Source organism: Amphiura filiformis, chromosome 16 (assembly GCF_039555335.1).
Source record: "Amphiura filiformis chromosome 16, Afil_fr2py, whole genome shotgun sequence".
NCBI lineage: Eukaryota > Metazoa > Echinodermata > Ophiuroidea > Amphilepidida > Amphiuridae > Amphiura > Amphiura filiformis.
In genome coordinates, this window is record NC_092643.1 from 509250 (window position 1) to 527089 (window position 17840).

General features: G+C 36.9%; 1 protein-coding gene across 7 annotated transcripts in view; it reads left to right on the plus strand.

Annotated features, from left to right (window-relative positions):
- The window catches only part of LOC140172814 (uncharacterized), a 244802-nt gene that overhangs the window by 151421 nt on the left and 75541 nt on the right, over window positions 1–17840 (plus strand). For 6 of the 7 annotated variants that reach the window (XM_072195943.1, XM_072195946.1, XM_072195947.1 and 3 more), the window contains 3 exons: window positions 7267–7361; window positions 13307–13339; window positions 16875–16986. In XM_072195943.1, coding sequence (XP_072052044.1) covers window positions 7267–7361; window positions 13307–13339; window positions 16875–16986 — 240 coding nt within the window. The remainder of the gene's footprint in view (window positions 1–7266; window positions 7362–13306; window positions 13340–16874; window positions 16987–17840) is intronic. The other variant, XM_072195944.1, reaches the window with a different exon arrangement.

Genomic DNA, 17840 nt, shown 5'->3' on the forward strand with positions numbered 1-17840 from the left:
TGCCGTGCAGCCGGTTGTGTCCCCTAGAATTGGAAATTTGGTCAAAGCAAAGGCCTTGAAGCAATTTCGGGGGGATCATTAGGTGTAAGCTGATGAAATGGGGGGGGGTCATTGGGTGACAGATTTGCAAAAAAGTCCACTTTACAGAGGGAATGTTAAAATGTAGCCAACAGAGTCGTGCAACTGTTCCATATAGCCCGAAAAGGTTAAATGTTAGGGGGTGGATGAGCCCACTTAAGTTAGTCCACATTTTGGAAATTCTGCGGCCCCCACAAATAAATCCTGGCTATAATGTAGGCCTAGCTATTAACAACACGGGCTCGCTTAAAATGTTTTGCTGCAACTTTTAAACATGTTGCTTACATGTTTTATACCATTATAACCCGAAATTGAAACGCTTTTCTAACCTCTTCTAACATTAATGTTTTATGTTTGTTGGGATAAAGTTAAAATCAACCATTTTGTTACGAGTTGTTTCAAAAGAAATCTGAGGGATTGAGTGAGTAACCATGGTAACAACATTATCACAGGTCTGGATATTCACTTTAGCTTCTTTAATATGACAGGAGCTAACATATGATTATCAAGCTAATACTGGATGAATAATCTACACCAAGTCACCATGATTATCATCACCGTTTACCACGTTTACCAACCACTCCCGTTTACTAACCGCTCCCGTTTACTCAACTAGCGGGGACCCGCGCGAAGCGCGGGTCTCCCGCTAGTTTTCATAATTTGTGCATTACAGGCGAAAACCTATTTTCTCAGAGACTGGGGGTCACACATTCTTCAAACTTGGTGGGTGGGTGCATCTTGACCCAGACAAAACAAGTGTGTATTGTTTCGTGGGTCAAGGTCACCCGAGGTCATCCAGGGGTCATCTGAGGTCAAATTACTAAAAACTGTCGTATGGGCATGAAACTTGGTTGGTACAGTCAACATTTAGAGTCAAATTTTTGGAAAGTCATTTCGAGGTCAACCAAGGTCATCCAGGGGTCATCTGAGGTCAAATTACTAAAACTGTCGATGGGCATGAAACTTGGTGGGTACAGTCAACATTAAGAGGCAAATTTTCGGAAGGTCATTTCAGGGTCATCCGAGGTCACCAAGGGGTCATCTGAGGTCAAATCACTAAAAACTTGTATATGGGCATGAAACTTGGTGGATACAGTCAAACATTTAGAGTCAATTTTGGGAAGGTCATTTTGGGGTCAACCGAGGTCACCCAGGGGTCATCTGAGGTCAAATTACTAAAAAATATCGTATGGGCATGAAAATAAGATCAGTCAACATTAAGAGTCAAAATTTTGGAAGGTCATTTCAGGGTCATTCAAGGTCATCCAGGGGTCATCTGAAGTCAAATTGCTAAAAACTGTCGTATTGGCATGGAACTTGGTGGGTACAGTCAACATTTAGAGTCAAATTTTTGGATCAATTCAAGGTCATCCAAGGTCACCCAGGGGTCATCTGAGGTCAAATTACTAAAAACTGTCATATGGCCATGAAACTTGGTAGGTACAGTCAACATTTAGAGTTAAATTTTCGGACGGTCATTTCGGGGTCATTCGAGGTCACCCAGGGGTCATCTGAAGTCAAATTGCTAAAAACTGTTGTATTGGCATGAAACTTGGTGGGTACAGGCAACATTTAGAGTCAAATTTTTGGAAGGTCAATTCAAGGTCACCCAGGGGTTATCTGAGGTCAAATTACTAAAAACTGTCATATGGCCATGAAACTTGGTAGGTACAGTCAACATTTAGAGTTAAATTTTAGGACGGTCATTTCGGGGTCATTTAAGGTCACCCAGGGGTCATCTGAGGTCAAATTCCTAAAAACTGTCGTATGGGCATGAAACTTGGTGGGTACAGTCAACATTTGGAGTCAAATTTTTGGATGGTCATTTCAGGTTATCCGGGGGTCAACCAGGGGTCATCTGAGGTCAAATTACTAAAAACTGTCGTATGGTCATGAAACTGGGTACAGTCAAAATTTCGAGCCAAATTTTGTGGGGTAGCATGTTCCTCAAACTTGGTGGGTGCATCTTGACCCCAGGCAGAACAAGTTTGTATTGGTTAGTGGGTCAAGGTCAACTGAGGTCATCCAGGGGTCATCTGAGGTCAAATTACTAAAAAATGTCGTATGGGCATGAAAATGGGATCAGTCAACATTAAGAGTCAAATTTTGGAAGGTCATTTTAGGGTCATCCAAGGTCACCCAGGGGTCATCTGAGGTCAAATTACTAAAAACTGTAGTATGGGCATGAAACTTGGTTGGTACAGTCAACATTTAAAGTCAAATTTTCAGAAGGTCATTTCAGGGTCATTCAAGGTCACCCAGGGGTCATCTGAAGTCAAATTGCTAAAAACTGTCGTATTGGCATGAAACTTGGTGGGTACAGGCAACATTTAGAGTTAAATTTTTGGAAGGTCAATTCAAGGTCATCCAAGGTCACCCAGGGGTTATCTGAGGTCAAATTACTAAAAACTGTCATATGGGCATGAAACTTGGTAGGTACAGTCAACATTTAGAGTTAAATTTTCGGACGGTCATTTCAGGATCATTCGAGGTCACCCAGGGGTCATCTGAGGTCAAATTACTAAAAACTGTCGTATGGGTATGAAACTTGGTGGGTACAGTCAACATATGGAATCAAATTTTTGGAAGGTCATTTCAGGTTATCCGGGGGTCAACCAGGGGTCATCTGAGGTCAAATTACTAAAAACTGTCGTATGGACATGAAACTGGGTACAGTCAACATTTGGAGCCAAATTTTGTGGGGAAGCATGTTCCTCAAACTTGGTGGGTGCATCTTGACCCCAGGTAGAACAAGTTTGTATTGGTTAGTGGGTCAAGGTCAACTGAGGTCATCCAGGGGTCATCTGAGGTCAAATGAGCAAAAACTGTTGTATGGGCATGAAACTTAGTGGGTACAGTCAACATTTGGGGTCAAATTTTTGGAAGGTCATTTCGGGGTCATCGGGTGTCACCTATGGGTCAGCTACCAACCTGTTGCGCATTCGACTCCAAGAACAATTCCTTTCCCACCAAAAAAGCGTAGAGCCACAGCGCCATTGGTGCTCTTGTTATTTAATAGAAGTGTCTATCACTGCATCTTGTGTTTCATTGGGAATTGATGCTCTGAATGATAGCCAAAAAAAAGAGGTAGATTTCGTAGGCGTTGTTTTCAAGTGTTTTGTCTGCAATGTGAAGAGAAATGTTGATGATATCAGCTGTGCATTCATTGCTGTATGTTATCATGATTATATGCTATGGATAAATGATAGTGATATCAAATATGTGCAATGCAAGCACACAAAACGACAAGTTTGTTAATGTTGGCCAAAATGATTAACTAACATTTTGTTTTCATTAACATCCATGGCAAATTTACCGCTAACAACTTGCTCAGGCCTGTAGGAGGGGGAGACACACCCCTCCCACTCCACTAAGGTCCAAAAAATCCTCCAAATCTGCCCCAACATACACACAAATCCCTAAAATTCTGCCCCAAAATTGGATCTAAATCTCCCAAAAACTCCTCCCAGAATTTACCCAACCCATAAGTCTGCTTTTAAATTTGTTCAATCCCTGGAAATTGATCAACTTCTTATAATCTCATTGTTTATGTGATATTTTCATTCATAAGTTGTTTTGACCAATTCATCTGTTGTAGGTGTAGTTCAAAGAGTTTGATGCCTCTAGGATAGGGTCTCTGTAGTATATCATGACAAATCATATCAACTTCAATTGGTCTTTTGGCTCTACAGAGATACTTGAGAAGAATGTGTTAACTTTCAGTCAGGTGCCTTATAGAAAATTGCATTTTCAAAATAGTTGTGTACACATATTTCTAGAACAATATACTTTAGTAAGATCATTAGTTAACAGTTGTCCAGATTTTAAATCATACAGGATGTCTCTAAAAGAACAGTACTGACAGAAACTTTCATTTCTTCTTGAAATAACACTTTGAAAACACACCTCATTTTAATCCATTCCATGGAGTCAAAAATAAACTATATTGAACAATCATGACCATAGACGTCACATGATCAGTGCTTGGCGCTCCAGAGTCCAGACTCAGATCACTGATTGATCATTTGAATTCATGAATGAAATTGAAGTATTTTTGGTAAAATTCTTATATATTTCAAGAACGACCTGACGATTTTCAAAATGTAAAAAGTACATGAAAGCTGTTTTACTGTGTAAATGCACAAAGAATGTGGTCATATGTTTGATAAAGGCATTAAAATACCCAACAATTACTATGGTACAGTTCTTTCTGGGTCACCCTGTACAACACCAGATTTGGTGTGTCAGATGGAGAAGATTCTTGACCATTATAGGATTTTTGTCTTGTTATCTTTTATGATACCCAAAATCAATTGATGGAATATATTCCGAAAATATAATATTTTGATTTTGTTACGAGCAATTAAATTTGCTGTTCTTGGCTCGGGAAAGATTTTGAGATGAGTCTAAACAAGAATAATTAAATCAAGGATATGAGATACTAAGTTAAATTGACTATCTATATTGTGACCTTCAGTGAAAACGAAAAGGAAATTGAAGTGGGACAAGTACGGTGGATCCGTCATTTGGCTCTAATCCATCGAGACAAATCTATATGGAACCCTAAAAATAGACTTGTATCATTGACGGCATCAATGTGACATTTTGACTTTCTTAGAATCGTAATGACATGATTGAACATCCCACCAATATGGAAATGTTTACGAGTTTATCTCGTTACTAGACTAGTTATCAATGATTCAGTAAACTTACTCCAAATTTTCTGTGTATAATTTTTTTTAATTCAATGAAATATAGTCTCATCAAGGAAAACATAAGAAAAAATTGCCTGTTTTACTTTTACTGGCAACTTAAGAAGTGAGGGTTGTTATTTCATAATTTTCTCCCTCTATCTTACCTACCAGTAACAGAGGACCTTGCTTTTGACCATGGACCTGTGACTTATTTCTATAGACCCTATTGAATACTTTGTCACCCATCCTCATCTAAATCAAATTCTGGCCTCCGTAAGGTACCACAGTGCAATTCGCATGATAATACAATAAAGCAAGTCATAGGTATGATATGAATGGTGGTGGAATCAAACTAGAGACCCGTCCCTCTGTCACTTAGAAGTTAGAACCAACATGTCTGTCATTTCAATTGTTATGGTTGAGTTTATTCGATAGGGTGTATGTTTACCGAGAACCTCCATCGCCCAAAATTTACACGAACATATCAGATTATACCACTTTCATTCATGCTTAAATTGGTTGAGAAATTTCAATAAAAGTATATTGTTCCATTTTGCAATATTGATTACAGACCCAAATCATCAGATATTAATTTGTTCCCAAAGGTAAGGTCTGTATTCATATGTTCAGGAAGGAAAAACTGATTAATTGCCAGTTATCAATAATAAGAACAGAATTATTTTTTTAGCGAAAAGAGAAACATAATTCCGCAATTACAATTTTCATAAGCCATTATTTTATTACAGCTCATGGCAGCTGACATTCATATAAAATTACATGATTGCAACATGGCGAGGCAAGGCAATTTATTTGTCAAACCTAGTTTTTATGAAGGAACATTCTGCTATCGAGTATCATTTGCCTTTATGCCATTTTTTCCATTTAAAAAGAAAACCATTTTTGAGCATTACATATTCGGTTAATGGCCTTGTAAATGTAGACGTACCCATCCCCCAAGGAAAATTGCTGTAATTTCCTGTGGTATTTGATCACCTTCAAGAAATAAATGTTGAACATTCTCATCTCTTCTGCAACTCACAAATTTTAAGCATGCATTTTAAAGGTGAAATTTTAAAAGCAGAATATATCCCAGACCTAAAATTTCAGTAGGAGCTACTGGGTTTATAAGAACAATATATGAGATATGAGGTTTCACCTGATACCAAAAAATGAATTTGGTGGGGGTAAAGTGCAGTGGTGCATGCAAAGGGGGTTCTGGAACCACGGTATGGTGCTCTCAGTTTTGTCAGTCAGTCAGCGGAAATGCACCTAGTTGGGGGTAAAATTATAGGGTTACCATTTATTAACATAATTGAGCAGGGGTATTGAGACCTGTGCCCCTGGTCCCTCCCTCACTTTTGAAAACCTGCAGACATAACTGGTAAAGTGAGGAGATGAGGCTGTCAATCTTGTCTTATATATACCTTAAAGTTAGTAAATTGCTACTACTGTGTACTTGTGTCAGCTGAGAAGATAGTGGGCTTAGTGTAACTTTATACAGAGTATACATTGTAAATTGTTGTTTCCCAATGTGCTTAATGAATCAGAAAATTACTCTAATTGATTCTAATTGGTACAAACAAGGACATGGAAACGTTGCCTTAGGAATGACAAAAAGGCAAATAATGGTATTCAAGTAAAAATCTGTTGATCCTAGGTTTCTCATGGTTTTTGAGTTCTCCTTTCTGAATTTCTTGTAACCTGTGACATACATTGAAGCCGAGTATTAAAGTTGACTAATGGCATGATAGAGCCGGCAACTTGTGAAACCGCCCGGCCGTATGGCATTTTCCATATACTCGGTTAGTTTTGTGGGGTTCATTATCGAACCCCAACGGTTTTAGCTCGTATTTATATCATTTATTAACATAGGCCTATTTGTTTGTGATATTTCAAGCGTTTTAAAATTTCAAAATAATCCCATTCAATTACACAGTTGACGATGAAAATTGATTGAATTTAGAGGATGCACGGCGACCACCACCTGCATATAGGGCAACAAAAATTGTGTCTCAGAGCTGCAGCTGCAGCTGCACATGTTTGTGTCAGAAATTGGCCAATTTAAAATCCCCAAATGTTTTTTTTTCATACACAAATAATGGTAAAGATTTTTTAAAAGCATTTTTTTGAAGAATTGTGAGCACTATGAACAAGGGGATAAATTTGATTTTGTCTGAGCCTTGACTGAGTTTGAGTTGATGGATGGGGAGAGTAAATGATTTCCGCATTTCTGTTTGCCATGTTTCTGTGTTTATATATTTTCTTTTTCATTCTTTGAGCTTCTAGAATTCTTGACTAGACATTTCTGCTGCAAGTACCATTCCTAATATTTTAAAGATATTTGAAAATCCATTATCTTTGTACAACTATATTATGTACAATCTGAAATACACACATATCCATGGAAGAATCACAAAAAATCCCTTTAAAAGGGAGTCAGTGTACCATTAATATGTTTCTGATATTTTGATTATTTTTTTCCATTGAATTTCAGCTTTGGGACAGGTGATGTTGTATGTTGATGGTATGAATGGAGTCATAGAACACAATGAAACAATACAATGGTTATACTCACTCATAGCTTCTAAGGTAAGTAATAATTTAAATAAATAAAGTTTTTATGCCATTACCAAATCATTCTGTTTAATGTGTTAATTATCTCGTACTTTTTCCCCTCTCATATAGCAAGGTGGAATCTTGAACTTTTGATACCTGGGGTTGATTATATAGCAAGAAGAAACCCAAATATCACCCCAAAATAAAAGGTTATGTTGGTTGCATCATGTAATGTTGTCTATCATATATGACTCAGTATGGGAAAGTCTCTGGTGATTTGTTTTGAGTGTATGGTATGGTTTATGACATACATCTTGCTGTTGGTTCCATAGCAGGCTATTCAGACGGCCACATTGCAAACAAAACATAACAAGAAGATTCCTCTGTGTAGGCCTTTAGTCAAAACATGATTAATTAATAGCTAGAGATTGGACTATTCGCTGTAGAAGTAGTGATGTAACAGGATTAATTACCATTAATTAGTGATAGGTGAAAACAATTTTTGAATGTATTGCACTGCACTAGATGTACGCTGTAACTCTGCATCGCACCATTGATTATCAAAGAATACATGTAGGCATAAAGACCTGGATCATTTCTATGGAAATTTCACATTTTGCAGAGTTCATGTATGTGTCACTAACACAGGTACGATTAGTGTCTTCAAAAAGACAGTTAAATCAATCTATGATTGCGCGGATACACAGACGTGACAGGTAATGAGTGCAGCCTACTTATAGTGCAGGGCAAAACATTCACATTATGCTGAGTCCATGTACGTGTCACTAGCACCTGTACGATTAGTGTCTTCGAAAAGACCGTTATTGTATTCAATCTATGATTGCGCACATAAATATACATGACAGATGATGAGTGCAGCCAACTTATAGTGCAGGGCAATACATTCAAAAGTTGTTTTCACCTATCGCTATGGTAATTAATCCTGTTACATCAATACTTTTACAGCAAATAGAGGCCTGGGTTAGATGACATAGCAAGTTGGGATTGGATGGGTCATATTGAAGACTACTACTATTATGATTGTTATGGTAATGCTGACACAATTTCCCATTTGTTCATTTTGACACACCTTTTACCAATTGAAGTAATGAATGAATTCCTAGAAGCTTATATGTGACGTGTCATGTCAAAAGGAGACACTTTTGGGCAGGATCGTAAATGGAGAAATAGCCAAAAATCTGACCGGGGTGATTTTTTCACAATTTGGGTTTGTTCTTGAATTTGTGATGTTATTAATGTTAAAAATATTGTCTGATAGTTTCAGACCGGAATATAACTGGCATCTTGTATTTTTTGAGACATTTTCAAGGTAATTCCTGTTCTCAACATTGTCAATAATATTTTTAAAAGGCCGATATCTCAATTTCCAATTTTTTAATATCATAACATACAAACTAAATATCTTTGCTTAGGAATGTCTGATTTCATTGGGGAAAACGGCGTTCTGGAGAAAAATATCTATATATTTAAGATATGTAAAACCCTCAAAATTGATAACCTGCCCAAAAGTGTCTCCTTTTGACATGACACGTCACATATTATCTCTCAACGTCATAAACGTATTCACTTACATGATAAGCGAATTGTAATTAACACATTCATTACAATGTTTTTGATTTATATACCTGTTATAGAATGAGGTACTTTATCAGTTTATTGAAGGGAAAGAAAACTTGCACTTCAAACTGTCACTTTTGTCATCTCTCTATGTTTGCATCTTGTCTCAAGTTGAGAGTAACCCTATCAATGTATTTTGAAGTGGCAATTGCAAATCATGTGCGCTTATAACCTAATCCTGGGAGGATGTCCTGTACATTGTACACACACCTAGAATGTCGGCGACGCAACCACCTAAATACACTGACCGCACTCTCAACTTTGAGACAAGACACAATCGAGTTATTCTTGAGACCATGATGACTGGTAGGATTCAGGATGTCAGAAGCGATCACCAATTACACCAATGAGGATATTATTATTGATTATAATTAACACCTAAATCCAATCTATTGCGATCATTCGCCCTTTTTGCACATAACAACAAGCTGAGTAACACAAATGTGACAGCGTTTCAAAGAAGGGTCTGACTGTGGGGAGACATAAGGAAATTAGGGTGCCATAGACATTTTATGAAATTAATGGATGTATGTATATTTGGTTGACTTGTCTGTGTCATTCATCTAAGGTCCTGTGCAATAATAGGAGCCATGGGGAGGGTAAAATTTGGGGGGGGGGGGTTAGAAGGTTTAGGCCAGCCATTATGAGGGAGGGGGGACCATTTTTGGCAGGTTGGAAAGTGGGGGGAAGTGATTTTTGGTACACATTTATAGGACACCTTTTAAATAAAATATGATAAAAAGGCTTAGGAAAATAATTCAGAACAATTTCCTGCTTGCTATGCTTGCAGTATGTATCTAAGCCATTTAATATTTGCAAATTGGGTTCCTGAAAATGGAAGGGGCAAATATTGTGAGGCAGGTTGAGAGAGGGGGGAATTGAATCATGCTTAACCTTTTTTGATGAGTTTGGGTCAGAGTGACAGAGAGCTGAAATTAGCCAAAAAGCACTTCTTCCATTACGGTTGAAAGACAACAATGATGCAGTGACCATCTTAACTATCCTTGTCAGATGCTGTTGTTAAAGTCAATCTTATATGACGTCATTGAGTATGGTGACATCATCTACAAGTTTATCGTGGCCTAGTCCTGGTGTCATGGGATGTTTTGGTATGATTGCTGTGTCCCATTGTATGACGACATCATCACAGATGGGATGGATAAATAAATCATCATGTATCACATAGATTGCTTACATTTCAGACTCTAGAGGACTCAGTTCATAAAACCTGGGTCTGTAGTCTTGCCTGTCTGTGTCAACTTTCACTTCGCTTGCTACAGTGTATTCTGGGTATTGAATATCATACATCCAAGCTTATATATGATTGCATAGTTTTGATGTAGATGTGAACTTTGAAGTTAGGAGATGAGAGTAGCTTGGCATTAAAAGTCTCATGCACGGATTCACAGCAATCATGCAGTAACTAGGGACAAGACAGTTGGTCCGGTAGAAGCATTCTGGCATACATACAAGTCATTGGCGTCAGATATAGAGCATCATGCATGCTTCGTGATATAGAGCATCAATTTATTAAATGATTTGATGCTTTCTCAAATGTAGTCTGTGATTCTGAATCATTTGACAAATATGTTTAGGGGTGGTCATAATGTGTTGATATATGTGTTGGTGGGTAGGGGTAGAGGAGTTTATTCCCGGGGGTTTATTCCTGGGATTTTTAGAAAGATGATGGGCTGTACATTTACCTTACTCTGTGTGAATCCCTATCTGTTGGTTGCCCCTGCCCTTGCCTCATTCTAGGCACAGATTAAAGAAGGAAGTACTTGGACTTCAAATGTGGTGTTTGCTAGGGTTTAGAATGAATTTAGGCTGTATGGGGTATTGGGTGCCGAGTAGAAATAGCGGACCATTTAACTCCCTACAAATTAATAAACAGATTTGTTTTGGTTTATTTTGTTTGCTTGTTTATTTCTTTGCATTCTCTTACATCCCAACTTATCTTTATTCACATAGATTAGAACGTGGTAGCGTTTCTCATAAAAGAGGCGATTCTTGATTTCAATCATTCTACCAGCGCAAAATCTGTGGTATATAGGTTTTTGGGTGCATGGTCTAGTTATAAGCAGCAATATAACAGGCACTGTGATGCTTATGACATACGATCTGGACAAAAGAGGTTGGAGTTAATTCATTGGTATTTCAAATAGTTCAACTGTTGATTGTGGTAGTCATATTTATCACGTTATGGCCGGGGATGGCCTATCATACTTCACATCAAATCACGGCCCATGCATGCACACGAAAGTGTTGAAACATATGATGTAACCTTTAGAAGTTAAAAATCACAACAAAGAAAATGTGAAAGACCTTTCTTGTTCATGGTCTTTGCTTTTTCATACAAAACATTTTAAAAGATGTTCTTGACCTTCATATCCCCTGACATTTAATTTCATATTTTGACCAAAACCAACAAACAATGTTTAAAAATAAATTTAAAATGTTTTTGTGTTTGTTGGGATATTTTTCCCGATTGTAAATATTATTGCAACTGTCAGGTGTCAGTATTCAGGAATCGTATGCCCTATCAGAAAATGCAAGATATTGATCAGTAGTATCAATTGGCTAAGTGTTATTGCAAAAGACTTAACGATTTCTGCAACTTTCTGGTGTCAGTATTCATGAATTGTATACTGCAAAGATATTTTGCTTTTTTATTAATTTCATGACTTCTGTTTATTTATAAGGACTTTTGTTTATTTATAAAAAGATATGAAGAGCTTATTTCCAAACCGTGTTAAGTCCACAACCCCATGTGTCGCATTTACTTGTGAAATACAATCTCAATTACTTTGACAAGTTTGACATTAGCAACAATGAGTTGTACCATCAACAAGCTATAATTTACCATAATAATGATGCATAACAATATGCAGACTATTGTTCTTATTTGGGAAACAAATGCCTCACACAGTATTGTTACTGTGCATCCATCCACTGTTTGCTTTGTAATGGTGCATCCAACTGAAATGATAATACCTTGCATCACAACACATTGCAATATCGCACAGGGAAATCAGAAACATGGAATAGTGGACTTAACACGGTTTGGAAATAAGCTCTTCATATATAAAGCAAGATATTGATTTGTGGTATTTGCTATGGTGTTGCTGAAGGAAGAGAATTTGGTTTTATTTGCCAAATGCAGTTTTTTTGTGAACTGTTCCTAAGTGGTTAAATATCAAACGATGTTTGCTTTTATTTCATAAATGCATAAATTTCTTTTTGTATAGTTGTTTGACATTGCCAGTGTTAAGTTCACTAGAAATCTTCTTATTTACAGGCATGAGAATTTCCTTATTTAACAGGAATTCCTTTTTTTGTGTTGCCCAAATTTCCATGTTTTTATTTCTTTTTAGCCTGTGTTGAGCATTTTTGCCCTGATTTTCCACACTTTTTCCTTTTTTTTTATAGAATTTTCATTTTTTTTCATTGAAATGTATTCTCATGCCTGTATTTAATATAGTGAGAAAGGACCACCTTATCTGAATGTTTATAACAAATTTTGTTTTGATGAGGGTGAGAAGACATGTACTATCTGACAATGAGGGAACTTCACTCTGTACATTTCAAAAGTTCTGTCCCCAAAGTTTAGGCATGTTCCTCAAAATATTTGTTTTAATATCCTTTAAACATAATCAATATGTGCTCTGGAAGCAGTTGCACTTTTTGATGAAGTTATGAAAGATCTGTGTTTTGGTGGTTATTTGAACTCACTTTGTTGGACAAAATAGACACTTTGCGAAAGTTAAATATATGAATAGTTCCTCGATACCAGGTACCTTGTTTTTGTTCTCACTCTTATGCAAATAAATGTCATGTTTAAGAAATCAGATGAGGTAGGTTAAAGTTTCTCACCACATTTGGCTATTCCAGTGGAAATTCATACACCCCTATGGAAGTCATTATCGTAATCTTCCACACAGGGGTGTAAATTTCAAATGGAATTTCTGTTTTAAATCCATTCACCATATGGAAGACATTTATCCTTAATCTTCCACACATGGGGTGTAAATTTCAAATCACCTATTTAGGTAATCCCATTTGAAATTCACACTCCCTGTGTTGAAGATTAAGGTAATGTCTTCCATAGGGGGTGTAGATTTCAAATGGAATCACCCATTCAGGTAATCCCATTTGAAATTTCATACTCCCTGTGTGGAAGATTAAGGTAATGTCTTCCATCTAGGGGGTGTATGGATTTCAAACGGAACATCCTATTTGAATCAATATAATGACAGTACCTGGTTAGATTGTCAGTTATGTTGTTTCAACTTTTTTCTTGCGAGCCTGTTGAAATAAAATATTTAAAATTGATTTCACAGCCAGGTAGTTCAATGTTTGCCGACACAGAAACGGTGAGATCTCATCGAGTGGATTCATGTATTCGCTGTCGTAGTGTGATCAGTGGCGGTGCCAGGAATTTCAGGGGGGGCAAAATCAACCAGTTTTATGGAAAATTGAAAAGTTGATATTTTTGTAATTTTGGGTTTTTATTGCGGAGAAACTGGGAGGGGGGAGGAGCAAGAAAAATATTTTTTGGGGGATGCCCCCTGTAGTGCCGCCATTGAGTGTGATGTCAAAATCGATTATTGCCAGGTCAACTGGTTCACACTATCTGTGTTCAGAACCACAATCAAAATGATCACAACACAAAGTCAATGGGATGCTAACAGGTGTGCAAACCAAGTTTGAACCAGTAACTACGGTATGACGTATTCACTACGACGGCGAATGGTATTACATTAGAATATTTGCATTGATTGCCAGTGTGATAATTATGGCACATTTATATATTTTTTTGTGGCTGCTTGTATCATATTATACTTTTTTGTGCAAATAATGAACGTAAAGTTTCTGCCCAGGTGACACAAAAGTCAGCAGTGGTGTAACCAGACATTAGGGCAAAACAAAATATGTCTCAGAGCTGTCATGCATATTCATTTGAGCAAAAATATTGGTTATTATGTAAAAAGCAATGTGTTGGAAGATTTGAGTAATCAACACTTCAAATTAGGAAAATATTTCATTATGTGTATGAGAATGTAAGTTTTGAATGTTTCAAGCATCTCAAGAGTATTTTGATTGATTTGAATTTTGAGTAGGGCAAAAAAAAAGGGGGAGGGAGAACAACATTCTACGTTAGGTTTCAAAATCTTCGCAAGCTCTAAGACATACTGTTTTTGCTTTATCAAATGGGTATTGGGATAGGGAGGGGGACTCAGTGTTGAAGGGTTGAAATCTGGACCTTGACATATAGCTGCTTGTATACACTGTCTATCATTTTGTAATGATAATTGGCCTGTAGTGTACACCCTGTTGCCCCACCCCACCCATCTGGTTACACCACTGGATGTCATACAAAAGAAACTTTAGTAGATATGTAAGTTTTGGATGGTTCTTTTGTGAATAGGGGCAGAAGATGTAACTGACTTGAACTTGAGTGCCCCAGAACTATCCACTCATGTGCAGTAAAAGTGGAAGTGTGTAAAATGATGGTGTGTGTGTGTAGGGGGTGGGTGGGGGGGGGGGAACATGGGTGTGTGTTGGTGGGAGTGTTTGTAAGCACTGGCAAATGAAAACACAGTGGAAATCTCTGTACATCAGTATAGATGCCCAGGACCAGTGGACATCCACAAGTCCTAGACAGTGTATCTAAATCTAAAGCGGCGTAAGAATGCATCATAGTTATTGACTGCTTTTGCTGGTGTAGGGTGAATCCGCACCTGGTACAAACTTGACCACATCCAGGTCCATGTTAAGGTGAAAAACTATTGTGTTTTATACATGCTTGTTTGCTGGTGTTTACAAATGGAGGTGTGTGGGTGTAGGTGTGTGTGTGGGGGGGATGGGGGGGGGTAGTGGGCATCAATTTCAAGATACACAACAATTACCACTTTTCCAGTGTCACATGACATGCAGTGAATCTCTACAAGTGGACCGACAGCCTTCTTTAAATGTTCAATTTTAGCAGACTTTACTGGTGTTACATCTAGGGAACAAACCAAAAGTTTGATAATGTCTTATAAATGAAAGTGCTTTCATTAGTATACCCCCTCCTTCCCTGAAACACAAGTTTGAAAATTCCAACCCTAAAGACCAATGTTATAATTAGTTTTTACAAACATAATCTGACTTATTGACCCCTCCCCTAAATGAAAGCACTTTCATTTATAGGAAGACATTGAACTTTTGGTTCATTCCAGTAATATGAAAATATGAGTTTTTCTTTTTATTTAATAATGTGAAAAAATATGAAAATATAGGCCTACAAGTCTAGCTACTACTAATGTGTTAATAGTTGGAATATTCCATAGAATTATTGTTTTATTTTTAAGTAGTGCTGTTTATAGAAATTATGTTACTTAGATGACAGTTGTTTTAAAATAAACTCTTCACAAAATGTTACTTCACACACAGAAATTCTGTGCTATGGTCAGGGATGTAAGTTTTTGGTTTTTTTATGGATTTCCATTTTTTCCCCAGGAATCCGGATTTATATTTTTTACATTTCCGGAATTGGGTGATGATATTTCATCATAAAAAGAGCAAAAATCATTTTTAGCGGTAATACTCTCATAGCCTATTCCCTGATCCCTAAAGTTTGTTTGGTTATATAAGGTGGAAATTATTCGGCTTTTGTTCCTGCGCGCGTCAATAAAGTCCCAACTTACGCTCACGTAAATTCACATAAGCGTGCGCTAGTCACGCATTACGCAACACACACCTAGCATTGCGCCAAACAGTGTGCACACAGTGTTATGAGTCTTATTTTTGTGCCTTATATAAGCCGAACAAACTTAAGCATTTGCTAAAAAGATGGTGGCCCGATCAAGTGTTTGGCTTGCTTGCTTCACTTTTTATTTCAACAGATAAACTTACATGCTGAAACTAAAATCAGGTGCATACCCAGAAACCTTCAACCATTTTCAAACTATTTTGAGTTGTTATTCCCCCCCCCCCCTCAAAAGAAGGAAAATTCCTTTTGTGATGTGTTTATGTATATTTCAATAGGATAGATTTCATTTTTGTTGAAATAGTTTGACCCTCACCCTACCACCCCTGTGTGTGCATGATTGAAGCATTCATTTTTGACTTTGATAACGTTTTATGTTTGGATAATTATATTTTATCACATCTGGATTGCCGTTGTTGTGCAGCATACTTAATTCCAAAATATCAACTTTTAAGCTATCTTTTTAATAAGGAAAACTAATTCTAAAATTGATAGTCATTTGGATTCATATAAAATTGCACCTAATGACTTGAATTGCCATGACTGTTGAAAAGGATGCAATAATTACATCTATGTTTGTGTTATATAAGCATTAAAATGCAAAAATTAAATAAGCATGTATTGTAATCCTAATAAATGATTACTTAAATACATTATATATATAATTGCATTATTTTGTCAAATTAGATCGGACATGAAATATATTATAGCATTATTATATCTAATATCATATCTGCATATGTTAATATGATATTATGGATGATATAACAAAATCAGTTTTAACAAAAACATATTAAAGCAGCTGTTTTTTGTAATAATATTATATTTTGAAATGATGCATGCAACTTTGGCAGATAAATAAATGTTTATGTTTTGAAGATAACAAAATTAGAATTGTCCAATGTTCATACCCTCTGACCTGTCTTCCTTATGCCATAACTCTAAAATGCTAACACAGATGCCCTTAACATTTGGATAGTTCAGTCATCTTTTGTTCCCTCAAAATTGTAGAAGAATATTCGTGATGAAACTTGGTAACAAGTATATAAATTTATTGACACATGTTGAAAGAGATAAAACTGACGGTAGCGTAGTTATATTTGAATGTTATTGATTGAACCATGTCTTAATTCTTTATGATCGATTTTGTTTTCCAGTACCGGTTAGTTTTAAAGACCGCCCTCAAGCTTCTAGTCGTGTTTATAGAGTATGCCGAGTCTAACGCACAGCTATTACTACAGGCAGTGGATATCGTAGACAAAGAAAACAGTAAGTCGGGAATAATTTTAACGTGGAATTACAGCTATGAAGGAAATTCACTTCTCCTATAAGTCACATCTCAATATTATGTGACATGATATGGTCCAATCAGTCCAAAGTTAGCAATACTGAAATGCAGTTCTGAGTTCTGCATCCACTTCCCTCCTCCATAATTCTTTGATATGGCCTGATTGTAGTCCTTATGTTATTATCAGGATATATTAGCTCTGTGATTGACAAGCAAGTTCAGGTTAATCATGTTTTGATGAAAGAGATCATCTTGGATTATGATGACTTACAATATTATTGACATCACATAAGAGTACACCATTTACTGTGGGAAAAGTCAAGTGCATGGGGCATCAGACTTCAGTGCAAGAGGTCCCTTAGTTCGAGCCCAGGTGAGGTTGCAAAGTGCTCTCATGAAAATAATTGCGCCAGCGTGAAATTCTCCCGGACTAAGAACTAGCTGCCTAATTGTCTCAGTTTTAACCATACGCTACTCGCGCTTCTGATCATTGTTTGTGATGGTTATGACTGCGCCTATATTGAGCTACTTCCCTGAACGTTTTATAATGGTGATAAGGTGTGTCTTGGGCGACTCACAGTAGCAATCGGAAATCTGTAGTGTGTAGAGGCTTATTTGCATTGTGCACTTTAAATCCCCTAACTTATTATTGCATAATGCGTGACTGACACATCCTTATGTGAATTTACGCGAACGTAAGTAACAAAAAAATATTGACATTTATAAGATGAACATAAATCCCTGGGAGATGACCTACTTTCCCTAATTAGCCCAGAAAAAAAAATGTTGATCAGTAAAACATGACCAATTAAGCTGCGTACAAAATATGATGCAC